The sequence below is a fragment of the Phasianus colchicus genome, chromosome 19 (assembly GCF_987193195.1).
Source record: "Phasianus colchicus chromosome 19, bPhaCol1.hap1.1, whole genome shotgun sequence".
In the NCBI taxonomy this organism is placed as follows: Eukaryota; Metazoa; Chordata; class Aves; order Galliformes; family Phasianidae; genus Phasianus; species Phasianus colchicus.
Window position 1 is genome coordinate 4,661,231 of NC_143454.1, and position 23,258 is coordinate 4,684,488.

General features: G+C 56.8%; 2 protein-coding genes across 2 annotated transcripts in view; both read left to right on the forward strand.

Moving 5' to 3' along the window:
* The window catches only part of LOC116234425 (uncharacterized), a 42,682-nt gene extending 23,103 nt beyond the window's left edge, over positions 1-19,579 (forward strand). The window contains exons 7-69 of the mRNA XM_090121337.1: positions 434-704; positions 788-1,104; positions 1,805-1,849; positions 2,198-2,317; positions 3,899-3,937; positions 4,052-4,105; positions 4,589-4,642; positions 5,556-5,663; positions 5,766-5,819; positions 6,144-6,197; positions 6,284-6,328; positions 6,569-6,622; positions 6,961-7,005; positions 7,100-7,153; positions 7,239-7,283; positions 7,374-7,427; positions 7,525-7,569; positions 7,722-7,775; positions 7,967-8,011; positions 8,424-8,477; positions 8,618-8,725; positions 9,197-9,250; positions 9,535-9,588; positions 9,749-9,793; positions 9,915-9,968; positions 10,167-10,211; positions 10,557-10,610; positions 10,772-10,825; positions 11,162-11,215; positions 11,400-11,453; positions 11,654-11,707; positions 11,864-11,908; positions 12,231-12,275; positions 12,399-12,506; positions 12,660-12,713; positions 12,888-12,941; positions 13,120-13,173; positions 13,250-13,357; positions 13,434-13,487; positions 13,599-13,706; positions 13,999-14,052; positions 14,180-14,233; positions 14,390-14,443; positions 14,814-14,867; positions 15,109-15,216; positions 15,335-15,388; positions 15,486-15,539; positions 15,745-15,798; positions 15,934-15,987; positions 16,119-16,172; positions 16,334-16,387; positions 16,863-16,916; positions 17,074-17,127; positions 17,214-17,267; positions 17,344-17,397; positions 17,478-17,495; positions 17,595-17,648; positions 17,770-17,832; positions 17,933-18,098; positions 18,392-18,498; positions 18,761-18,841; positions 19,002-19,184; positions 19,340-19,579. Coding sequence (XP_089977463.1) covers positions 434-704; positions 788-1,104; positions 1,805-1,849; positions 2,198-2,317; positions 3,899-3,937; positions 4,052-4,105; positions 4,589-4,642; positions 5,556-5,663; positions 5,766-5,819; positions 6,144-6,197; positions 6,284-6,328; positions 6,569-6,622; positions 6,961-7,005; positions 7,100-7,153; positions 7,239-7,283; positions 7,374-7,427; positions 7,525-7,569; positions 7,722-7,775; positions 7,967-8,011; positions 8,424-8,477; positions 8,618-8,725; positions 9,197-9,250; positions 9,535-9,588; positions 9,749-9,793; positions 9,915-9,968; positions 10,167-10,211; positions 10,557-10,610; positions 10,772-10,825; positions 11,162-11,215; positions 11,400-11,453; positions 11,654-11,707; positions 11,864-11,908; positions 12,231-12,275; positions 12,399-12,506; positions 12,660-12,713; positions 12,888-12,941; positions 13,120-13,173; positions 13,250-13,357; positions 13,434-13,487; positions 13,599-13,706; positions 13,999-14,052; positions 14,180-14,233; positions 14,390-14,443; positions 14,814-14,867; positions 15,109-15,216; positions 15,335-15,388; positions 15,486-15,539; positions 15,745-15,798; positions 15,934-15,987; positions 16,119-16,172; positions 16,334-16,387; positions 16,863-16,916; positions 17,074-17,127; positions 17,214-17,267; positions 17,344-17,397; positions 17,478-17,495; positions 17,595-17,648; positions 17,770-17,832; positions 17,933-18,098; positions 18,392-18,498; positions 18,761-18,841; positions 19,002-19,184; positions 19,340-19,489 — 4,557 coding nt within the window. The 3' untranslated portion in view covers positions 19,490-19,579. The remainder of the gene's footprint in view (positions 1-433; positions 705-787; positions 1,105-1,804; positions 1,850-2,197; positions 2,318-3,898; positions 3,938-4,051; positions 4,106-4,588; positions 4,643-5,555; positions 5,664-5,765; positions 5,820-6,143; positions 6,198-6,283; positions 6,329-6,568; positions 6,623-6,960; positions 7,006-7,099; positions 7,154-7,238; positions 7,284-7,373; positions 7,428-7,524; positions 7,570-7,721; positions 7,776-7,966; positions 8,012-8,423; positions 8,478-8,617; positions 8,726-9,196; positions 9,251-9,534; positions 9,589-9,748; positions 9,794-9,914; positions 9,969-10,166; positions 10,212-10,556; positions 10,611-10,771; positions 10,826-11,161; positions 11,216-11,399; positions 11,454-11,653; positions 11,708-11,863; positions 11,909-12,230; positions 12,276-12,398; positions 12,507-12,659; positions 12,714-12,887; positions 12,942-13,119; positions 13,174-13,249; positions 13,358-13,433; positions 13,488-13,598; positions 13,707-13,998; positions 14,053-14,179; positions 14,234-14,389; positions 14,444-14,813; positions 14,868-15,108; positions 15,217-15,334; positions 15,389-15,485; positions 15,540-15,744; positions 15,799-15,933; positions 15,988-16,118; positions 16,173-16,333; positions 16,388-16,862; positions 16,917-17,073; positions 17,128-17,213; positions 17,268-17,343; positions 17,398-17,477; positions 17,496-17,594; positions 17,649-17,769; positions 17,833-17,932; positions 18,099-18,391; positions 18,499-18,760; positions 18,842-19,001; positions 19,185-19,339) is intronic.
* Positions 19,580-19,917: 338 nt separating this feature from the next.
* Positions 19,918-23,203, forward strand: SLC31A2 (solute carrier family 31 member 2). The gene is made up of 4 exons (XM_031601567.2): positions 19,918-20,143; positions 21,969-22,035; positions 22,203-22,413; positions 22,622-23,203. The coding sequence occupies exons 1-4, from the start codon at positions 20,138-20,140 to the stop codon at positions 22,818-22,820; spliced, it is 483 nt and encodes a 160-aa protein (XP_031457427.1). The 5' UTR covers positions 19,918-20,137; the 3' UTR covers positions 22,821-23,203.
* The last annotated feature ends 55 nt before the right edge of the window (positions 23,204-23,258 follow it).

The following is a 23,258-nucleotide window of genomic DNA, read 5'->3' on the forward strand; positions in this document are numbered from 1 at the left end:
CAAGGCAATCACAGATCTGTGTCTCCCTCTAGTGACTTCTCACTGGCTCTGTTAGTCAACTGCCTTGCACCAAACCAAACGATGCATCAGCCAGGGCTGAGTTCCCATGGGTTCTCGTTGGTGCCCTGTGTTGGGTTATGTGTGCCCTACAAAGTGTGCTTTGAGAAGGTGGTGTGGGCCAAAGAGAAACACTTGCAAACAAATCCATGTTAAAATAATTAACTCAAGCAGATGAAGTAACCTACCTGGCACTGGGGAAATGCCTGGAACCCATTCAGTGTCCTGCTTTGCTTTGGGTGTTGAAAGAAGCTTATGGTGCACGTTGGTCCAGGACTGGGTATTGGTACAAATACTTGGAGCCCTAATAGAACAACCTGCAGGGAAAAAAGAGAGAAAACATCAGATTTCATTACTTTCCCTCCTTCCTTCTCAGGATTCCAAGCTCTCCCATCCAGATTTGACCTTGGGCCCACCTTGGACATGGGAGGATGCCCAGGAGACCCTTAGCTTGCAGCCAGATGGGAGCACCCGGACTTTGTTCTCAGCTGCTGAGGTGCCAACAGCTGAAGATCTGGAGGAAGAAGAGGGAAGCCTTTCTATTGAGGATGAAGGCTTTGAGCTGTTGAACTCCACTTACAATAAAATTACTGGCCCTGGCAGGCCAGGGATCAGCAGGAGCAGACCACAGATCATTGGCATCCCCAGTAAGTCCGCTGGTGCAGATTCGTTCCTTTCTCCCAAGCATCATCACAACGCCTTGCCCCTTATAATGCTTTTGTCCTCCCAGGATCATCAGCCAAGAAGGAGCAAGCCTCTGACCCTGGGCAGGAGAACATCACCAAGGAGAAGCTGAAGGGCAATGCAGACACCCGCCTTCGCCTCCCACCCATCAAGCCTGGCCATGCCACCAACCCCATTGCCTCCTCCAACGTATTCCCATCGAGAAAACAGGCAGCTGCACCCAAGGGTTCCTCAGGGAAGGCTGCAGGGGATCCAGAGCATCCTCCCACCCCCCTGAGGCACCCCATCTTACCATCAGTGCGTGGATATTGGGCTCATGTGAAGCCAGGACCCCCAGGGCTGCCGGGACCCCCAGGGCTGCCGGTGAGTGGTGGGGACAATGGGGATGGATGGGTGGGTGGTGTAGGCTGGTTGTAGCTCCATGGCAGATGGAGAGGAGAAACCCTCACAATATTGTCAGCCTGTGGTCCCATTCTTTTGTGGTCCCCGCTGCTGTAATACCTAAAAACTTCATTCAAAGAAACTTAGGATTTTCCTTTTGGAAACATGACTTTGCCTTCCTGCTGGGTTGGTGGTAGGACGTGTGTCAGGCCCATAGCACACCCTTGTGCTGCATCACCTTGGGCATCTTCACCTCCAGAAGTGTGTTGGGAAGGTGACTGTGCCTGAGACCTGCTGAGAGCACTGCAGGGATGAATGTCCCTTTGTTGACAGCTGGGGCTGCCTTGGCTACAGTGAGCACGTGGCTGCATCCGTGCTAACTGGGACAACTCAGAGCCTATGACCTCAGGCTGGGCAGAATGGTGGTCATGGTATCATAGTTTGAGTCAGAAGAGATACTTAAAGGCCATCTGGTCCCACTCCCTGCAATGCAATGCACAGGGACACCCACAGCTGCATCAGTGCTCAGAGCCCCAACAGCCTGACTTTGGCTGTCTGCAGAGCAACCTGTGCCAGTGCCTCACCACCCTGAGTGTAAAAGCCACCTTCCTTACATCCAGATTGTTGTTCTCTGCTAGGGAAGGCAGCAGGGCTGGGTGATGTAGCTCTTCTTTCCTTGTAGGGATGCCCTGGGAGACGTGGACTGGTGGGGCCCAAAGGAGACAAAGTGAGTATCCAGGAAAATGGGTGAAGCTGTGGGGTGTGGACAAGGGTTTGGGGAAACAACACTGATGGTCTGGGTTTGCATCTTGCGTGTTTTAAATCAACACAGCAAAGTGAGCATCCAGTGCTGCAGTGTAGTGGCCCCTTATGTGTATTTGGAAGAGGAGAACACTCTTTTTGCTGGGTGTTTAAATCCCATGAAGCAGCTTTTAGCTCGGGTCACCCGGAAGGATGCTGCCATGTGACACTGACATCCCTGTGCCCAAAGATTATCCAGGCCAGGACCTGTGCCTGACCTGTGACAAGTATCCAAACCCTAGGTTGAGCTACAGAGCTGCCTTTTTCTTCTTAGGGTCACGCCGGAGCCATGGGGAGGATGGGACCCCCAGGGGACCCAGGACCCACAGGCATCCCTGGCATCCCCACTGTTGTCCTCTGGAGGAACTCCCGCGAGGACTGGCTGAGCTTCACGGTGAGAACTGCAGGAGGGCTTCAGGGTGGGCACTGAGATACCCATCAATGGGTTTTGGGTTTTTTTTAAATCCTTTTTAATGCTTCCAAAGGATTTTCCCAACCTTTCCATCTTCTTCTGGCTGGCAGGGATGGACTGGGGAGGCTGGAAGGGTGGAGATATGGGAGGGAGAGGGAAGATGCCACGGGCCTTTTCCTTCTCTAAGGTTCCATGTTCTCCTGTCCTGCTGCTGGGGATGAGGCTTGAAGGCAGGAAGCTGGCTGCAGGGTGCAGTGCTCAGTGCTGCATCCAGGCCTTGTTAGGCTTCATCAAGGTAGCACAGAGTGGAAAACAGAGGAAAAGAGTGGAAAACAGGAGCTGCTGCCCGGACTGGGGAACTCAGCCTGCAGTGCTGCTGTTTTCTTTGTCTCTCCCCATAGTTAAAGGCAAGAGGTCAGGCTAAGAAATGAGGGCAGGGAACTTTAGAGCAGAATAAAGCAAGAGCTCAGCTCTTGCGGAAGATGGTGGTGTTGTTTTCTTTTTCCCAAAAGGTTGGATTTGTGATATTTTTGAAGCCTCATGAAATAATATCCTGTCCTGAGTTCACTGACTCCTGAGACAAAGCAAAGTGCTGGCCTTGCTCCAGCCCCCAAAAAGTCCTGGCAAGGGAAAGGAGCAGTGGCCAACTCAGGATTGACTCTCAGGCAGCCACGATGAGTGCTGCAGTATTAGGGCTCGTTAAATCCATCCATCCATCCATCCATCCATCCATCCATCCATCCATCCATCATCTGCCCCCCACACACAGCAGGCTGATAGAAATGCTCCCATGTGCTGAAGGCTCTGTGTTTACCCACTATAATGAGTTCCTCGGCTTCTTCCTTCAGTGTCAGAGGGCCAAACTTTGGAGAGGGTTTCCCTTGAGGTTGATGGTGGGTAAAACCTGAGCATGTGGGATCCTGACCATTGCAGCATGGGTTTGGTGGGGACAGGGCAGGTTTTGGGTTGCAGCGTTGGATGCAGTGGGTTTGGAGGTACTGCTGAGCTCGCTGTTAAGGAGGGATGGTTTTGCCTCCCAGATGTCTGTATGTTGTGCTGCTGGGAGGAAAGGAGGCTGGATTGTTACCTTAGGTACAACTTCGTGCAGGGATGTGGCCCCAAACAGCTGTTAATGGCTGAATTTGATACCAACAGTGTGTTGGGGATGATGAAGGCAGTGCTGGAGAGGATTTATGTGTATTGGACCGACCTGGTCTCCTTCTCTGTGACAAAAAGCCCCTGGCAGGGGTGGAGAGAAGGAAAGAAAGAGGATGTTGGGCTGTACAGGTGGGAACATAGCAGGGCTGCAGCAGAAGCAATGCAACAGAACAAGTCTCTGCTATGCTGAAAAACAACATTCCCAGGCAGCAAAATGGACTTGAGGAGGAAGAGAACCTCATCTCCCAGCCTGGGCACCTGCAACCTGGACAAGAGTACAGTGGATACCACCCCACATGAGATAAACCTTGTAGTTTGTGTAGTGAAAGTTAGTTTTCTTTCCCAGCAGAAAGGGAATGGGGATTTAGGGAGAATTTTGTTTGATGTTTATTCCCTTTCTTTCAGCAATCATCCTTTTACCAGCTGCTGCACGCTGGCTGGCCGGTGAGTAGCATTCCAGGTTTGTTTTTACCTCTTCATGGCCAGCTGGGGGGGTTTTGCTCTACCCAAGCACTCTGACAGCATGATCTGCCCTACCAACACTTCTCTTCGATGCAGAGAAAACCCGGAGCCCCCGGCCCCCCAGGGCACCCAGGGAAAGCAGGCATACCGGTAAGCACAGCCACCTCCAGGTGCTCCTGCTTCCCATGGACACTTTAGGCTCCCGAGCAACCCAAAATCAGCTGTAATTTGAGGGCTTGGGGTTCCAACCTAAGGGTTTGCTTGTTAGTGGTTCACTGATGGACAGGTGATGTCTCAGCTCTGTGACACGGTCTCCCCTCTGCCAGCCCCTGGTGCTGCTCCTGTGTGTGCCTACTTATTTTGGATAAGGACAGTGTCTGTTCATTCAGAGAGCCACCAGAACAAGTCAGGGAGCCACTCAAGTGGTGCTTGGCAATGGGTCACAGGTGGGGCAGAGGGGCCGCAGGGCACTTGGATGCGGATCCAACCTTGGATGCGATTTCCACGGCTCTCTGTGCATTGTTCCTTGTTCTCCAAGTAACCATACCTACGAGGCCACGACATCTCTTAGTTCTGCAATATGATCCGGGGGCACAGCCAACTTTTGCTGACTCGATTTGTGTTTGCACACAGGGGCTGTGTGGGGAGCCGGGACAGCCGGGGGAGAAGGGCCAGCGGGGGTACATGGTGAGTGCCACCCACCCCATGACTAGGGATGCTCAAATGCAGGATGGGATGGAGGGTGGGGGGCTGGTATCTGTATTGGACTTCCACAGCTCCAAAAGCTGGTGGAGAAATTCAGAATTTAAGATCTTGAGCAAGAAATGGAGCCACACCACAGAGCTCTGGGTGCCAGAGCAAATCCCCTCCTCACTGCACGCCTGCTGCAAGGCGTCCTCTGCCCACCCTGCTCTGTGCAGCAGGGATGTGCATGGGGGCAGTGCTGCCAGCTGTGCTAGGGAAGGACAGGAGCTGGAAAAAGACAACCTTTTCAAGCAAACTTTTGTGTTTTCCAAACCTGTTCTTCATTCTGAAAGATGAAGCCGCATCTTTCTCTGCTTCCCTCTAACTCTGACTTTCCAAACTCTAAGCCTAGATTTTGGGGATTTTGTGGGGAATCTGAACAGTCAAAGCAGTTTGCAGGGAAATGCCTTCTGTCAGTTCCAGATTGAGCTTTATCCTGCCTTAATTCAGAGCTGCCAGTGAGCTGAGGACAAACAGAAAACTGCCCTAAGCCTCAGCTCTGCACGTGGGGAAGGACTGAGGACAGCTGGAGTGCCCAGAGCTGAGCAGCAGACACAGAGGGCTTTCACTCATACTGCTCCCTCCCAGTGCACTTCCCCATTCCCAGTTTGCTTCTGGCTGTGGTTCTGCTGTTCAAGTTTGGGGATGGAGCTCACGATGCCCAGAGCAGTGCCCTGTGATGAGCACCCTGTTGGGCACGTGGTGGCCAGAGGTACCGCTGTCAAAACAAGAACTCAGTGTTCATCTTTTCCATTTCATCACAGCATGGACTTCTGGCTCTCCTGTCCCCACCCATCAGCCTGTTCCCAAGTCCCCCAGCTGACAGAGGGGCTCACGGTGCTGGTTCTCTCCACAGGGCAAGCCAGGGCTGCAGGGCTGGCCAGGTCGTGCAGGGCAGCCTGGCTTGGATGGGTCCCCTGGCTTGGGGGGCAAACCTGGGCTGTGTGGGCTGCCTGGCGAGCAGGTGAGTGCTGTGTGATGCTGCCCAGACCCCCCAATGACCCCAGGGAATGTGGGGCTGGGAGTTGTTGCACTGCTCAGCCCATTCCTTCCTTTGTCTCCGCAGGGGCTGCAGGGCTTCCGTGGGGACAGGGGGCTGGCTGGTGAGAAGGGAGAAGAGGTGAGCTGGCCTATGCTTTTCTGGCCTATACTTAATTCCCTTGTAAGTGTTGTCTCATCATTCAGATGGAGAATTTCTTGCCCCTGGGCTCAACCTCGCTGCACATGGCTGCTGCTGGCCAGGGCAGTGAGGGTCACTGGAGCAGGGTGGCAGTATACTGGGGACCAGCTCTGTGGCTATTTCTTTTCTTCCTGTGATGGTGCATGTAGTGAAAGGTTGAGGGTCCCCACCCCCTGCCCTACACCAGAGCTCCTTTGAACCACAGCAGCTGTGCTTAGCTCCCAATGCTCTGCTCAATGCTCAACTGGCCTTGTTCCCTTCCAGGGCTTCTTGGGTGACCCTGGACCTGCTGGGGAGAAAGGCGAGAAAGGAATGAAGGTGCAGTGCCTGTCCTTGCCCTGCACAGCCTTCCCTGTGCCTCCTGCCCTGAGGCCATGCTGCCCTCCATCTCTTGGCTTTTTTAGGGGGTGAAAGGAGAGAGTGGGCTGCCCGGTCCTGCTGGAACTCACGTGAGTTGATGCAGGAGCGTGGGGTGTCCTTCTGTTGGCACATTGCTCCTTCCCCTCCTGCTACATCCTCATTCCCCTTTCCATAATCAATGCCTTTGCTTTGGAGAGGTGAGGTCACATCCCCTTGCACATGTCCCAGCCTATGGGAAAAGCCTTTAGGATCTCCGTGCCTTCCCCCTCTCCTACTGCAAGGGATGTGACAACAGCACTTGGTTAAGAGCCCTCTGCCTTCTGTCCTAGGGCATGGCAGGTCTGAAGGGTGCAATGGGCTTCCAGGGCCCTGCAGGGCCAGAGGTGAGGGGTTTTTCTTTTTCTGGGTCTCCAGCCAGAGCAAGAAGTGCTGGGGCAAACCTCAGGCTGTGGCAGCACCTGGGCTCTGTGCTGCTCTCAGCATGATGACAGCGTTAGTCAATGGGAGGCATCCCAGAGAGACAGAATGGGATTTGTAGGAGTGGTAAAAGGGAAATTGTAGTGATTTGGTCATGGAGTAGGGAAGAAATAGGGACAGAGGGATAATGGATGCCTGGAGAGTCCTTGATGCGTGATGTGAAGAAGAATGGGGGAATTGGGGATGTGAAGACTCAGAGCAGAAAATCACACCATAAAATGGCATCTGTTCTCTGCTGCCTCAGGGAGAAGGTGGTTCAGTGGGTGCCTCAGGCCCTGCTGGCCCTATGGTAAGTCACGGTGCTCCACTTCCCACAGCAATGCTGTGGGCTCTCCAACTCAGCTCCCACAGCCCCAGGGCTGAGCATTGCTCTTGCCTTGCAGGGGCAGCCAGGCCAGCCAGGCTCTGTTGGATGCCAAGGAGTCAATGGCTCTCAGGTGAGGCTGCCCAGGCTCCCTGCTCCATCCTTTGGGATTTTCCAGCTGCTGGGCTCACCAAATCCCTTCACTGCTCTCTCCACAGGGAGAGATGGGTCCCCCTGGCTTGCCTGGCCCCCACGGTCCCAAGGTATGTCAGGACGGGCAAATCTCACAGCAATGGGGTGTCTGGGGACAGCTGGGGGTGCTGGGAGCTTTTCACCCCTCTGCTGTTTTTCAGGGGCCGCAGGGCTTGCAGGGGCAGCGTGGCCCCCCCGGCCTCGGGGGTATGCAGGTAAATGATGTGTGGGTGCCATCCTGCATTGCTGAGGTTCATACATGCGAGTTGGGAAAGGAGCTGCTGAGCCCCATCCCTGCATGCTTCTCTGCAGGGTCCTGCTGGGATGGAGGGGTCCTCTGGTCCCAAAGGAGACACTGTAAGAATTTCTCCCCCAGTTTTGGCTTCTGGTGGGGCTGGAACTTTGGTTCAAGATCTTCCCTTTGAGGCATCCCCCTCCTCTGGGGTCTGTGCTGCTTTTGGCTGTACAAACATCGTGCTGGGGTGGCTGATGCTGGCTTCCCCTTGCAGGGCACAGAGGGGGTCCCTGGAATAAGGGGACAACCAGGACAGGAGGGACCTGTGGTGAGTCCATGGGGGTGAATGGCAGGATGGGGGGTGTCCCATCCTCATCTTGAAGCACCTCCAAAGCACTGTGGTGTAATGCCCAGCAGCCCCCAACTCCCCCTCCCCCCAGCTCATCCACCCCCACTGGCAGACTTCTTTCTGTCTTGTGTTCTTTTAGTCTAACTCATGTTTTGTGTCTCTCTCTGAAGGGGTTTATTGGCCTGCCAGGGTCCAAGGGCATCCAAGGAGAGCGGGTGAGTGATGGCACCCACACCAGGCGTGGCTCAGGGTGTGGGAAAGTCTCGATCAAGGAGCCCAAAGCACCAGTTTCATCAGTTTATCCACATTTGGGCTTGACATTGGAATAGGTGGCATTGCAGTTTGAGATTTGTCTGAAGTGCTGTACCACAGGGAGCAGGCAGGTAGAGATGGCAGTGTGCTCTGTCACCTGCTTTAGGGGTGACAAGGACAGTGGGAATGCTTCAACTTGTGTTAAATAAGTCTCTAATGAGGATGAGGTGCTGACATGGGATGGGGTCACCGATTGGAGCAGAGCCAGCACTGTGACACACAAATGGGCATCAGTGCCCCAGATGGGATCTGACCAAGATGTGGTTGTGGTTTCCAAGAAGTCTGAGAGTGCCCCCCCCTCTGCTGCTCTTACAGGGCTGCCGGGGTCCCAGTGGAGCCAAAGGAGACCTGGGAGCCAAAGGGGGCAAGGTACAGTGCACAGGGCTGTGGCTGGAAGCTGCTCCCTTCCTTCGGCTGGGAAAGGAACCAGACCCAGCCGTGTGCTCACACCGTGCTGTGTGTGATCTCACACCGTGCTGCTGATCCATTTCCATCCTCCTCCTGCCCAGGGTCTGAGTGGAGCACCAGGAGCTGCGGGTCCCCCAGGGCTGCGGGGTCAGATGGGTTCATTGGGCTTCCCAGGACCCCGCGGGGCAGCAGGACCACGAGGACCTGAGGTGAGGCTGAGGGTGGGCAGGCAGCCTGGGAGGGGTGAAGAGAGCATGGGCAGCTCTGCCAGCCACATCCTTCCTCTTCTTTCTGTGGGATGAAGGCTCTGGGATCTCTCATTTGTCACCTGGAGTGATTGAGTCAGGGAGGAGATGCAGCATCAGGCAGGGGCTGTGCAGCCTGGGTATCCATGAGAAGGCTTTTGGGATGCCTTCCTGGATCTGCCCTCACAATCACTCTTTAGGATGAGAAATGAACCCTCCCACATCCCTAGGAGGTGGGGATGCAGCACAGCTCATCTTGCCTCCTTTCCCATTTTGCAGGCCGTGCTGCCTTGTGCACTGCTGCAGTATTCATTGGTCTGAGCCACCTATGCTGGAGCACCATGGCTGTGTCTGAGCCCACAGGAGCTCAGCACACCCACCTTCTGTATGCTCTTTGATTCTCTCAGTCACTTCTCTTCTGTTTTTTCCCCGCAGGGAGAAGAAGGGCAGATGGGTCCAGTGGGGCTGAACAGCAGTGAAGGACCGAAGGTCAGTGATGGTTTTGGCACTGCATTGTGGTACCCCATGGGCAACCCTCACCCCTGCAGGGAGGGGCAGGGATGTGGCCACCATGCCCTGGAGCCCCAGCATGAGTGCCAGCACCTAGGGGGGGGGTCAGTGTCACACTGCCTCTCAGTGCTGAAGCCAACCATGGAGGTCCCCAGCCTCGTGTTCCCAGTGCGTGGCACCTTGTATCCACCATGAGGTGGAAGGGTTGGGGGGAACCTCAGTGTTACCTAAAATGACAGCATTTCTCTCTGGGTGAATTGTAGGGAGGCCGAGGACCTGACGGCCCAAAGGGAATGCCAGGACCACGGGGTGCCAGGGTAACTAATGGGCTGTGGTTGCCTACAGCTGAATTTTGGAGCATCTTTAAGGATGGAGATGGAACAGCACAGAGGCCATTTGCTGAGTGATCCCTGTTGAATCTCCATCAGTGTTACTCCTGCCAGAAAGAATTTTTTCTCAGTGCTCAATCTTTTCCAGGGTCGTGGGGGCCAGCGTGGGCTGGTTGGAGTCCCAGGACCTCCTGTAAGTAGGTGATGCCATGTGCATGAGGCTGGAGATTTTGGCCACTGTGGAAGGGCACAGCTGCTGGGAAGCTGTGGTATCTGTCACCAGGCTCTGCTTTGAGGTGAGATCCTCTTTCCAGGGCTCAAGAGGCATCCCTGGAGCAGAAGGCACAGAAGGAAAGCCTGGTATACAGGTTCCCATTCTACACTACATCCTATATATTGTATACAGACCTGCCTGCATGTGGCTGAGGATGCAGGGATGGGATGGGATGGGATGGGATGGGATGGGATGGGATGGGATGGGATGGGATGGGATGGGATGGGATGGGATGGGATGGAATGGCTGCCCCTGCCTCTCCATCCTCACCACCCCCTGCTTTACCTTGCAGGGTCCCCCCGGGGCTTTGGGCAGCCCTGGCAGGATGGGAGCACCGGTGAGTAGAGCTGCCTGTCCTTCTGCCTCATTTCTGTCCATGCTATGTTCTCCCTATGCAGTTTCCTGCCTTGCTCTCTGCTCTCATCCATCTTCGAGGGATGTGCCCTCGAAGGGCAAAGGAGACAAAATGAGAAGAGTGCATTTAAGAAATGGGTTTTGCAAAATTGATATTCCTTATCACTGATGGCAAGATTCCCATTCCAAAGGTTTCTTAACGCTTGCTCTGCTGGAGAGCCTCTCCGTTCCCCGTGTTCTGCCTTTGCTCTCCTATCACCCTCTCTGTCTGCCATCCTTGTGCTCCTTTGCCTTTCCTCCAGAGCTCATCCTCTCCCCTTCCCTATAGGGCTTTGTTGGTGTGCAGGGGGGCAGAGGGCACGCAGGACCTCCTGGACACACAGTAAGGACAACCTGCACGTACCCCCCCCCCCTTTTCCTATTCTGCACTCCTATGTGTGGGAAGGCAGCAAGGGTGTCTGGGGAGGGCTGGGACTGTCCCCTCCTTGGGGAACCAGCAAAGGGTCAGATTGGCTGAAATCTCCTCCCTAAACACTTCCAAAGGGGCCCCAAGGAAAACCTGGAACTGATGGAGACCTGGGTTGCATGGGTCCAAAGGTGAGAGCTGGGGATGGGGATGAGTGTGGGTGTCCTGGGGAACACTTGGTGGCAATAAGTGCCCCTTGGCTGGTGAGGGAAGGATCCAGGTGGTTGTTCAGGTTCGGATGCAGCAGGGTGGGGGGGATCTGAGCTGCTCCTGAGCATAAGGTTCAGACCCACATTCCCACTGGGGCAATGCAGAGGGACACAGATTTCTCAGAGACGGCCTGGATATGGAGCACAAAGGGACACACACACCTCGTGGAGGCATTTGGGGTGGACATTCTCTTGCCCCATGGGTCTGCCCAGCCCAGAGCACATGAGCAGGGTGCTGAGGGCTCTGTCTCCTGGTAGGGTCTGCCTGGGAAACCTGGCTTGGAGGGACCGCAGGGACCGGTTGGCATGTATGTAAGTGCTGTGGCTGCCCAGGAACCAAGGGAGGGAGTGATGGATCCATTTGGGATAAGGGCAATGAGCCAGAGCCAAGCAAGGCACTGAGCCCTGAGCATCACCACCACTTCCCCCAAGTTCTACTGCTGTTGCACAGCCCTGAATGCCTCCTAACATCATCCTAACACCATCCTCTCCCTAGGGCTACCCAGGACTGGCTGGCGACCGTGGGAAGCCAGGGCACAGGGGAGACAAGGTAGAGCCAGGATTGGGGTGCTGATCCTATGGGGCTGTGGGGCAGGATCCAGCCTCATTCAGGATGAGCCAGCAGCTTTCCCTGCGCTTCACCTGCTGTGCCTCCTGTATAAGATGATGGACTGCTATTTTTTTCCCCTCTTAAGGAGCTACTGCATTAAAACAGATGGCAGAAAGGATTTATCATTTGTCCTCAAACAGGGAGAAGCTGGAGCCCAAGGCCCACCAGGATTCCCTGGAAAAGCTGGTCCCAAGGTGAGGGCTGTTGGCTGCCTCTGGGCAGCTCCAACTCCATGCAGGATGCAAAGAAATGGGAAATCTTTGTTACCAGCATTAAGGAGCAGATTCGGGGATGTGTAGGGCTGCAGCTGGGGCTGAGCATGGGGCCCTGATGTCTCTGTCCTCTCCCAGGCCCCACCAGGCCCCCCCGGCCCACGAGGTGCTCCTGGCTCTCAGGTAGGGTTGGGTCTGCTTTGGGCTGCTCACCTGCTTGTTCTCTCCTGCAGCCAGGCAATGCCCTGTGCCACACACCGTGCAGCACAGCGCAGTGCATGTTAAGCAATATATGCCATGCAATACCCTGCAATGTGTGCCATGCAGTACAACGCAATGGATTCCATGCAGCACCCTGCAGTGCACGGCATGCAATACCAATGGCATTGGCAGCGTGTTCCCCTGCCCCGTTTGCTGGGGGTTTGTTTTGCTGCTGCATACTGGGGATAGGCTGGGCAGGGTTTTTGGCTCTGCTGCAGCCTGCTCAGAGTCTCTCTTGTTTCAGGGAAGAGCAGGAGAGCCGGGTCCTCGGGGGTTCCCAGGGCTGCCGGTGAGTGGGGAGCTGCGCTGTACAGAGTTGGAGCTGCATGCTGTGTGATGGAGTGGGAGAGAGGTGATGGAGAACAAGAGCCACACACTGCCTGGGATCTTAAATATTCTTCTGGCCTTGCAGGGAGCTCCTGGTGTGCGGGGGCTGCACGGCATGCCTGGGAAGCCTGGCTTAGCGGGGGAAATGGGGGCACCTGGAGCAGCAGGGGCTGCCGGCCCTCCTGGGTACCCGGTGAGTGGGATGCCATTGGGATGGGGCTGCTCAGCACTGAGGGAGGTACAGGGGGCTTGGGTGTGGGGGTGCTGGGTCCTCAGCATCCAGGCTGCAGAGGCCTGCTGGGTTAGCACTGCACTGTGCTGTTAATATGGATTGCTTGTTCTGCAGGGCCGAGAAGGTCCAAGAGGACCTGAGGGGCCTTCAGGGATGCGAGGCGAGCAGGTATGGGAGGAGGAGGAGGAGGGCTGTTCCCCTCATTGGCACTGGGGCTGATCCCCAGGTTGCCACTGAACCCCATTTGCCCAACACAAAGGGATGGTGCCTTGCAAGCCCTCCAGCTGGCACTGGCTGGGCTGGAGGGATGCTGCAGCTCTCTGTCCCTGTGTTCCCTGGCAGGGTGTCCTGGGGTATCCTGGGGAAGCTGGTGTCAGTGGGTTGGATGGTGAGCAGGTAGGTGTGGGATGTTGTGCCCTCCCTTGGCATCTCCTGCTGACCCTGAGCCAAAGCAGGGGGAAAGCCAAGGGAAGGGCTTTGAGCAATATGGGGATATGGAGGCAGCAGCACTCCAGGAGAGACCTCCAGCCCTGGAGCAGGGGATGAGGTTGGTCCCAAAGTGATTCTTCTGCAGGGACCGCCAGGACCCGTGGGAGCTGAGGGGCGGCCGGGGCTCAAAGGCCAGCAGGTCAGTTCTATGGGGCCAGCAGGTCAGTTGCATGGGGTAGCATCAGCCAGAAACAAGTGGTCTCCATCCTTTGCAGGGTGATGCAGGACCTCGTGGAGCTCCGGGTGTCAGCGGTGCTTGCGGGGAGCGAGGAGAACGTGGGCCAGTGGGGCTGCCAGGGGGACCTGGGCAGCAGGGGAAGGAGGTGTGAGCACAGATCCCCTGGGATAGGGCTGAGATGGGGCTGCTGTGTTGGATGCTGATGCTTCTTCCCTTGGCAGGGGGATGTTGGTGATGCTGGAGAGGTGGGTGAGCCAGGACCACAGGGACGAAAGGTGCGGAGACAGTGGAGATATGGGGCTCAGAGCCATCAGAACCTCTGAGCTGATGTGTCTCCATCTAGAAACTCATTTAATCACTATTTCTTCATGTTTATCCTGGAGCAGGGAGATGCTGGCCCCCAGGGCCCTCCTGGAGTACCGGGACTGGGAGCTGCACTGGGGGAGGCTGGAGAGAAAGGCCGCAAAGGGGAGAAGGGCCAGGAGGGGCTGCTGGCAAGTACAGCTGCAGGCTGCAGGGATGCGGTTGGGTGCGGGGTGATGAGGAGCAGCATTTAGCTCAGAACATCTTGGGTCTGGGAGCTGTGAAAAATGCCAAGTAACAAATTTTGTTTAGGGAGAGCTTTATCCCATGGGCGTGACACCCACTCTGGTTCCCATTTGCAATATCTGTGGGTTTCCCTCTCCATTTGCATGCAGCCCCAGGGCTGCTGCTCATGGGTGTATACCCATCTCACTGGGTCCACACTGCCTTCCCTCACTGACTACATCCCTCTCTCTGCCCCAGGGCCAGGTTGGTGTCAGTGGTGCCATAGGACCCGCCGGAGCCCGGGGACGTTCTGTGAGTCAGCACATCCCCATCCCATTGGGGTGGCTGCAGACCCTGGCAATGGGACACCTGTGAGCGGGATGCTGGGCTGCAGCCTGGCTCTAGTGGGTCAGTGGATCTTTTTCTCTGCCCCAAACAGGGTGGGATAGGTCTGCAAGGCCCTCCTGGGCTCCATGGTCTTGAAGGAGCGAAGGTAGAGTGGGGCGATGCTGCAGCCCTTCTCCATCCCTGTTTTCTTCCCAAGTCCTGGTGGGGAGACAGTAGGGACGTCACACCTGGGACAGCTCACCCAAGGGAGAAGGGGCTGGGAGCTGAGGGCAGAGCTGGAAGCATTCCTTTTTCTTCTTAGGGTGATGCAGGACCCTGCGGCAGGGATGGAGCTGCTGGAGCAGCTGGGCTGGAGGTACTGCTATGTGTGCACTGGTGGAGCTTGGAGCTCGCAGGGGCTTCACTGCTTGCAGCACAAAGTGAAGCTGGAGGACTTCTTGCCCCATAGCTGTTGGGGGGAGGGGAGAGGGAAAGGGGACAGTATGGAGAACTGAGAGTGTATACACTCCCAGCCCCAAAATTCAGCCTGGCACCCAGGGTGCTGAAGCCTTGTGCAGGACCCACTGCTGCCATCAGCACGTCAATGTCCCTGTGGCACCCAGGTGTCACCTGGCCTCGCTCCCACACTTGGCAGAGTGTGGTGGGAGGGAGAGGATGCTCCCAAGGGTCTGAGCACGAGGCATATGGTGGGGTGGGTTTGTGCTGAGTGCCCAACGTCCCCACAGGGACCCGCAGGAGAGGATGGAGCAAAGGGAGACCGTGGCCATCCTGGCCCTGTGGTGAGTTCCCAGCGTGGAACAGGCTGAAGAGCTTTTGATGATTAACCTTGGGACTGTTGTCACTGCTGGGGGGGAGGCTGGGGGCACACAGAGGCTGCTCCTCAGCTCAGGGATTGCTGTTTGGGGATGGTGGGTGGCTCCATGGGATGCGGAGGGGGAGATGCCTGCTGTGATGGGGCAGGCAGGCCTTAGGGGCCAGCACCTGCTGCCTGATGAGCAGCCCCATCTGCGTGTCCCATAGGGCTCAGTGGGTGCACGTGGACGGCCAGGCAGCCCTGGCTTCAAGGGCTACACTGGGCATCGAGGAGCTGGGGGAGCAGCAGGCACACGGGGGCAGCCGGGTCGACAGGTGAGTGGGGCTCTGTGGGGAAACTGAGGCATGGAGTGGGGGAAGGACTGAGCCTTGGGGTCCCATGAGGAACAACTCAGAGCTGAGGGCCCCCTGCTTTGTCTCCCAATGAATGCAGGGTCCTCTTGGGCCGCCGGGCAATGCTGGAGTCCCAGGGTCTGGTGGCATTGAGGTGAGTGCCACCCTCTGCCCTTGTGCCATCCCCATCCTCAGCTCTCCAAGCTGAGGGCTGCCCAAGGAGCAGGGTTGATTTATTTGTTCTTTCTTAGGGCCTCGTGGGTGCCAAAGGGGAGCCAGGCACAGTGGGAGAACCAGGGCACACGGTGAGGGGGTGGGGAGAGCTGTACTGAAGTGGGTGGCTGAGATTTCCTGGGATCATAGGAAATGCTCACATGGAACATTCCTTGATCCTGCTGAAACCCAAAAAAGACAACATCTCAAGCCTTCTTCCTGGGCATGGTGAGAGCAAGGAGGGAGAATCTTGGGCACGGCATCCTCAAAGAGGGATTTCTTTCTCTGGGATTTCAGGGCTCTCCAGGACAAGCCGGTCCCCAAGGGCAGAAAGGTCACAAAGGAGAAAAGGTAATGCTGGCAGCATCCTGCATGGGGACACTGGGGGTCAGCTCTGCAGCACCACCTCAGTGACATCCCCAGGTCGGTGCAGGCAACAGCCCCTCACCCCCTAGTGACCCACATCACCATCTTTTCTCTCCCCAGGGTGATGTGGGGCAGGAAGGGCCAGAAGGGGCTCCTGGAGAAGCTGGCAGACGGGTAAAGGGCACTGCTGTCTCTATGGAAAGCTGGACTGTGTCCACAGAGTGGCAGTGAGGGGATGCAAGCAGTCAGGTCAGTGCATTTGAGCTGCTTGAATCACTCACGAGTCTTCAACCTCCTGTTCCCAGGGCAAGCGAGGCAAGGTGGGGCACCGGGCACCCAGGGGCTCCCGTGGACCCAAGGTATGGTGACCCCATCAGCACCAGGGATGCTGTGGTACTCATCCTTTGGTGCCTTTTCTGAAGGACAGATGATAGAGGGGCAGCATGTCTTGGAGCCAGGGCTCTGCCCCCATTGCCTCCCCATCCCTTTCTGCCCCCCACTAATGTTGCCACTATTGCAGGGCCATCAAGGTGACGAGGGGCTGGCAGGGCCCCAGGGCCTACAAGGACTATATGTGAGTACTGGCACTGAGCTGGGGGGGCTCAGGGTGTCCCCTGCTCTCCATTTGCTGCCCAGCCCCAGAAGTCAAAGCAGGGACTTGAAAAAGAGTAGAGTTTCCCATTGTTTCATGGCTCTCAGCCTGCCCTCTCCTCCCAAATCAGCATCCAAAGCACTGGCAAAAGAAACAATCAAGGAGTTACTTGAATTGCTGGGACTGCTGCTTCTCTATTAAAAGAGTCTCAGCTTTGGGAACATCACCAAATGCAAACAGAGGCAAGAAGTCTGCAGGCAGCCAAGAGAGCTGGTCTGCATGAGTAGCAGTGGTTCCTAAGGGCACGGAGGGCTTGCCAAAATGGGAAACCAAAGCCGTGATGAGGAATGCCTCAAGATCCATAAAAACTCCCCAAATTCACCAAATCTCCTGGCTGCTGAGGGCCCTCCTTGACAGAGAGGTGTGCAGGGCCAGAGGGCTGCTGCTTCTCTCCTAGGGCATCCCTGGGCTGAAGGGCTTCAGAGGGGACCCTGGACACAAAGGACCCAAGGTGGGTGATACATGCTGTGCCCATCCCCACGTGGGGGACATGTGGCCTCAGGAGCTGTCTCCAGGCTGACATGTGCCATGGTGCTGCAGTGCACCAGCCAATGTCCCCAGCTATTCCCAGCCTCTCCTTGCTGCAACAGCTTTCCTTCCTTCCATAGGGCGAGAAGGGCAGCAGAGGCCACCTGGGGCAGCACGGGGACGATGGCTTCAAGGTGCATGGGGGGCTCGCAGCTCTTCCCCCCCTTGCTCCCTATGTCACCCTATGTAACACCCTGTGACATCTCTTCATGTCCCCTAGGGCAACCACGGACCCCAGGGCACTCCTGGGCAACCAGGGCCCAAGGGAGAGCAGGTACTGTGGGGTGATTCTGCACCAGCAAAGAGAAACTTGGGACAGGGACTGGTTTGTGACCCCTGTCCCTCTGCAGGGTGATGCTGGCCCCCCCGGCCCACGAGGACTGCCTGGGCTCCCTGGGAAGCCGGTAAGTGCTTCAGTCCCCAATGTGTGGGGTCTGAAGGGGCAGCAGCTCCTGCTCAGAGTCCCTTTGCTCTTCTCTTCCAGGGCTTGCCAGGACAGAAGGTGAGTGCAGGGTGAGGACGGCCCCATGTCCGATCTGGGGATGCGAGGCAACACCTCACCTCCTTGCTTACCCTTATCCTCTTCTCCACCCTTTGACAGGGACTGAAAGGTTTCCTGGGCCACCCAGGTGCCAGGGGCAAGCCAGGACCACCGGTAAGAAGAGCCACCAGTGTCCCTTGTGCCCTCCATGGGGACCTGAAGCGGTGGTTGGTGCCATGTGGAGGGGCAGTGCTGCGAGGGCTGCATTGTCACCACTGTTATCACTGTCACCCAGGGGCTGGCCGGTCCTCCCGGACCCAACGGGCCAGTGCTGGTGCTATCTGAGAAGGAGCTGTGGGTGCGTGATGCTGTGCTGGTCTGGGGTCTTCCACCCCTGGCACCCTGCTGCCTGGTGGGATGGGGGGGAAAGGGGGCTATCCCTCCCCATCACCTTCCAGCACCTGATTTATCCTGCCGACCGCCTGAACCGTACCACAGTGCTGGCTCTGCTGGACAACCTGAGCCGTGAGCTGAGAGCACTCGTTGAACACCCCGATGGCACCAAGGACAAACCTGCAGCCACCTGCAAGGAACTGCTGCTGGCTCACCCCAACCTGCCTGATGGTACAGGGCTGCCTTGTGCCCCCAGCCAGGGGACGAGGCAGGGGGGACGAATTTCCTTTATAAATGCCTTTAAGAGGGAATGAGGATTTGGGCTTCAGCTCAGTAGGGTTTGTAGTCTCTGGCCCCAGGATGCTCACAGGGAGCTGCACCTTGGGATGCTCACATGCATGCGAGGAGGGTGTGGGGGTGCAAGGAATAAAAATAACACAGTGCAGCCCCAGCTTGGGGGTTTGCAGCTTGGGACCACACATGCTGCACCCCTGCACCATCTGCTCCACTCTGCATTCCCACAGGGCATTACTACATCGACCCCAACCAGGGCAGCCCTCGGGATGCTTTCATGGCCTTCTGTAACTTCACGGCAGGTGCTGAGACCTGCATACCCCCCGTGCGCAACCAGGTACAGCCCCAGGGGTCACCTTCAGCCAAGGTGCTGGGGTGGATGCAGAAGAACAGTAATGCTGGTGCCATGCTGCTGTGACTGCTGTCACTGCAGGGGAGCAGTGGCAGCAGTTTGGGGTGAGGATGGTGGTTCCCCATCCTCATGCTTCAGGGTGGATGCACACCTCAATATGTTTGGAGCTGGTGGGGGTGAATCTGGCATCACAGCAATGCTACCATCCCCTGCTGGGACAGAGTGACAAGGTCCCCAATCCCTACAGGTCCCCATCAAAGCCTGGCTGAGCTCCTATGCCTCCATGCACACCTTTGAGTGGTTTAGTGCTCTGCCTGGGGGCTTTGTGGTGAGTGTCCCCAGGGGGTTACAGAGCCCTTCTCAGGGTCCCCCCTTTCCCTAATGGCTGCATTTTGCAGAACACAACCCCAACCCTTGATTCCATAGGGTTGCATCCCATCCTGGTTTTGGGGACCCTACACCCCATGTCTGTCTGGTTGTCCCTGCAGCTGGAGTACACAGGGGCCAGCGCGGTGCAGCTGCGCTTCCTGCGCCTGCACAGCCATAGGGCTGCACAGAAGATCTCCTACTCCTGCCGCCCCGCTTCCCACCACCGTCAGCCCCAGAAGGAAATCCGCTTCCTGGCTGACACCCGGGAGCAGAGCTACGTGGCCACACTGCAGGGCTGCCTGGTGAGCAGGACTGGGACATGGCAGCATCCTCAGCACTGCAAAGCCAGGGCTCAGGATTGAGCTGGGTCTGAGCATCCCCATGGAGCCGGGTGGGATGGGGCAGGGATAGGGGTGAGGCCAGCCGGGGGTCTCAGCACTGCTCATGGTCTTTTCAGCCTGACAACGACTCCTCCATCACTGACACCATCTTCCACTTCACCACGGAGGAGCTGGCCCTGCTGCCCCTACGGGACCTGGCTGTGTTCCACGATGGTGATGCCTTGCACCAGTTTGGGTTCACCATTGGCCCTGTCTGCTTCAGCTGAGCGCTGGGAGTCAGGCGGGGTTGGCTCCAGTGTGGGATGCTGCGTTGTGCCATGGACTACACTTCCTTCTGAAGTAGAAGAACATTGTTTACAAAGTCATTTCTCTATAAATTATATATATATATATATGTAATATATATATGAGAAGGTGTTGATTTAATGAGTGGAGGGGAAGGGGGTCTTGTGATCATAGGAGAGGAGAAACAAAAAGCAGAAACACTGCTGGATGAGGAAAGAGGATTAGCCACTGTTTTTCTCCTTACTTCAAGCAGCAAGTGGAGCCTTAATAACTGCACTGCTACATCTGGCCACAGGATAAACACACCAAGAACTAAAAAAGCAATACTTCACACACACCCCTATTTCCTTCCGCAGCACTGGGAGGTGTGCTCACAACTGGGGAAACTGAGGCAGGGGGAGCCGTAGCGCCCACATCTGTAGGGGGCTCTTCCTCGTGGCCGGTTCGGCTTGGGTGCGAATGGGGACGTGCTCACGGTACGGCACGGCACGGCACGGCTCGGGGCGGTCCCGCAGCCGCACTACAACTCCCGACGTACCCCGCATCGCGCGTCACTCGGCAGCGCCGTGCTGAGCTGAGCCGAGCTGAGCCGGGACGGGACGGGACGGGCTGCGCTCCGCACCGCCGCTATGGAGGTGAGGCTGCTGCCGGGGTGCACCGTGCTGAGCCGTGCCGTGCTGTGCCGTGCTGTGCTGTGCTATGCCGTGCCGTGCCACCCCTCGCAGCGTCCGCACTCCCACAGCTCTCCGCTCCCCCCCTCTACGCCCCGCTCCGTCCGCCCACCCCGTCGGGCGGTGCAGCGCATCCCTTCCCTCGGGGCTGGACACGAGTCGGACACCTCAGCACATCCCTCTCCTTCCCAACTTCCCCCATCCCCTTTCCACCCTTATCTCCTCCCGGACATTTGTCCCTGCAGCGCTGCACGTCTTCCCGCACGGCTTTGCCTCACTTCCCCTTTCAGCCCCGTGCTTTGTGTTTATGACTACAACGGGCTTGCAAAACCCGCTCGCCCCAAACTCGCCAACCCCACCCCGTGCCCACGCAGCGCTCACAGCAGAAACTCACAGCCGGGGCTGCCATCGCTGTATGGGTGTGCCATCACCCTGTGCTCAGATGTTGTGTTTGTGGCTGCCGGCCCGAAGAGCATCCTATCAGCCCCATAAACACACTTGGGTGCTCAATGGCACGGAGCAGCAGCTTGCAGGCAGCAGCATGGAGACCTTCTGCACCTCGCTTCTGTTCCTATGCCCCCAAAATTAGCATTGCCTCCTCTCTGCCCAGCCTGGCAGTTGAGCTGTGCAAAGGAGAAGTAGTTTCATTTGATGGCTAATTATCATAAATCTGTCGCCAAAGGAAGCTTAAAAGCATAAGGCAATTACACATCCTAATGTGCTTTGGTAATGAGCAGACGGAGTGTGTAATTAGAGCCTGGCTGCAGCGCGGGTATCTCTGCTTATGGGATGGGATTCCTGGCCGAAGCTGGTCCCAAAATGTGACTGTGGATGGGCCAGGTTGGGGCTGAGCAAAGGGGGACATCTGGGGATGGTTGGGGTGTTGTGAGCTCCTGCATGGAGGAGGAAAACGAGGAAAACACGGAGTGTGTAACTATGGCGAAGGAAGAAAGATTGGCAGCAGTGACCTCAGCTCTGGAGGTGGTTTCATTAGGGAAGAGCCGTGGGCTAGAAGCTCCTTCTCCTATTTCATTGTGATAAAGCTCTCTGGATCCTCTGCTCCACTGCGAAATGGCCCCAGATGGGATTTAGTCACAGGTTGAAAGCAAACCCTGCAGGGATGTTCTGAGCTGGAGGTGCTGACATTGGGTGGCTGTGATACCCCCTTCTACCCATCCCCAGAACACAGACCCCCACTACGGGGTGCAGAGGCTGCAGATTTGGGGCAGTGCTCGTGGAAGGGAGCAGCTGGTTTACATCTGGACGGAGAACATCTGGCATCTGTGGGTGCATCTGGAGCAGCCTGCCAAGGCAAGGCAAGGCAAGAGAAGGCCGTGGGAGGCAGAGGAGCACAGCGGGATCCCAGGTGCTGCTGTCATGCCAGTTTTGCTGCAGGCTCCAGACAGCACCCAGCACCTGGTGCCTGCCTGCCATCAACTCCCATCTTTGGAGTCCTGGCTGTGCATGCAGGGTGGTGGAACAGGGCTGGGTGTCTGCGACAGGAGTAGGTCAGGGCTTCGCTTAGCAGCATTGCATGCCAAGCCTGCATTGCATGCCTGTGATTTGCAGCTGCAGTTCCTCTTCCTATTTTGGGAACAGGACAGAACTGGACAGAACTTGCAGCATTTGGCCAAACCCCAAGTGATTGCCAGCACTGGGATTTCCCACTGGTGTCACACAGCCACGTGGGGCGGCTGTCACACTGCTCCCTGGGTGCTCTGCCAGCATGGCTTTGCCTTCAAATGCACGGGAGGGGATGGTCCTGAATGCTTTCTTGTCTCCTTTGCAGATGACCTTCTTCTTCTCAGATAGGCTGGTGCTGCTCTTTGACTTCTGGAGCGTGCACAGCCCCACAGGTAGGCTGTGCCCCCAAATGAACAAACCCATCCATATTTCCATCCCTGCAAATAGTTGAAGAGCATTTCCATTCTCCCTGCTGAAAACGATTTGCTCAGCAGAGTGCAAGCTGTTCTTTTGGGAAAAGAGCACTGCTGCTGGTGACATTGGGCTTATCTTTGTGCAGGGCTGGTGCTGTCCGTGCTGGTGATCCTGTTGCTTTCTGTGCTGTATGAAGTGGTGAAGATGGGCAAAGCCAGAGTGCTGCAGCGGGCACTGCTGGCTGTGCCCCCCAGCCTCAACCAGGACACACTGCTGGGACCCAACGAGGGGGATGGTGGTGGTGGTGGGGACAGTGAGGACAGCTGTGTCCAGGAGCATGAGGTCGTGCAGGGCAGGTATGGGGCTGGGAGAGCTGGGAGGGCGGGGAGATGGGAATGGAAAGAAGGACCACCTTCACCCTCTCCGTGATCCCTTCCCCATTCATTCAGAGCCAGGTTTGTGTTTGCCTTGCTATTGCAGCTGCAAAGCAGTGCCCAAATCCTGATCACCCATGGTGGTGACACCTGTGCTGTTCCCATGCTGATGGCCTCTCTCTCTCCATAGGTGGTTCCGGTACCATGTGGGCCAGACATTGCTTCACGTGGTTCAGGTGGTGGTGGGCTACACGCTGATGCTGGCCGTCATGTCCTACAATGCATGGATCTTCCTTGGGGTGGTTGCAGGCTCTGCCATCGGCTACTTTGTGGTGTACCCACTGCTCTGGGGGGGCAACGGGGCTGTCACCTCTCATCCCATCCAGTAGCACTGTCACTTCTGCTGGCTCTGTCCTTGTCCACAGAGCCCCAAGGATGCAGTGCTGGGATGTGCAGTGCTGGCAGGACGGGGCAGGCTCTGGGACCGTCCCCTGCTCTGCCACTGCCACGGCCATCCTTGTGCTCTCAGGGAGCTTTATAGCTGTGGGATGGGGGTGATGGCTGCTGGGGGGCACTGGGATGCTCCAAGTGTGTGCTGGGCAGGACTCAGCCCTGCTCATGCCTCCTCATGCTGTGCCTTGTGGGTGCAGGGCTCTGCCTCGTGCACCTCTTTTTTAGCACTTTAAGGTTAGAGTCAGGGCGTGCTGCTGCTGGGATGCCCATGGCAATGAAACCATCGCATCGCTCAGCTCTTGGCTGCTGCGTGCTGCAGAGCAACGGGAGCCCCGGCTCGCAGCAGGGTTTAGGAGTAAGGATGCTCTCCTCCG

Excerpts from the sequence above, each read along its gene's own strand:
- SLC31A2 (XM_031601567.2), top strand. Across the intron at positions 22,036-22,202 it reads GAGCGTGCACAGCCCCACAG|GGCTGGTGCTGTCCGTGCTG; the intron begins GTAGGCTGTGCC and ends ATCTTTGTGCAG. Across the intron at positions 22,414-22,621 it reads CATGAGGTCGTGCAGGGCAG|GTGGTTCCGGTACCATGTGG; the intron begins GTATGGGGCTGG and ends CTCTCTCCATAG.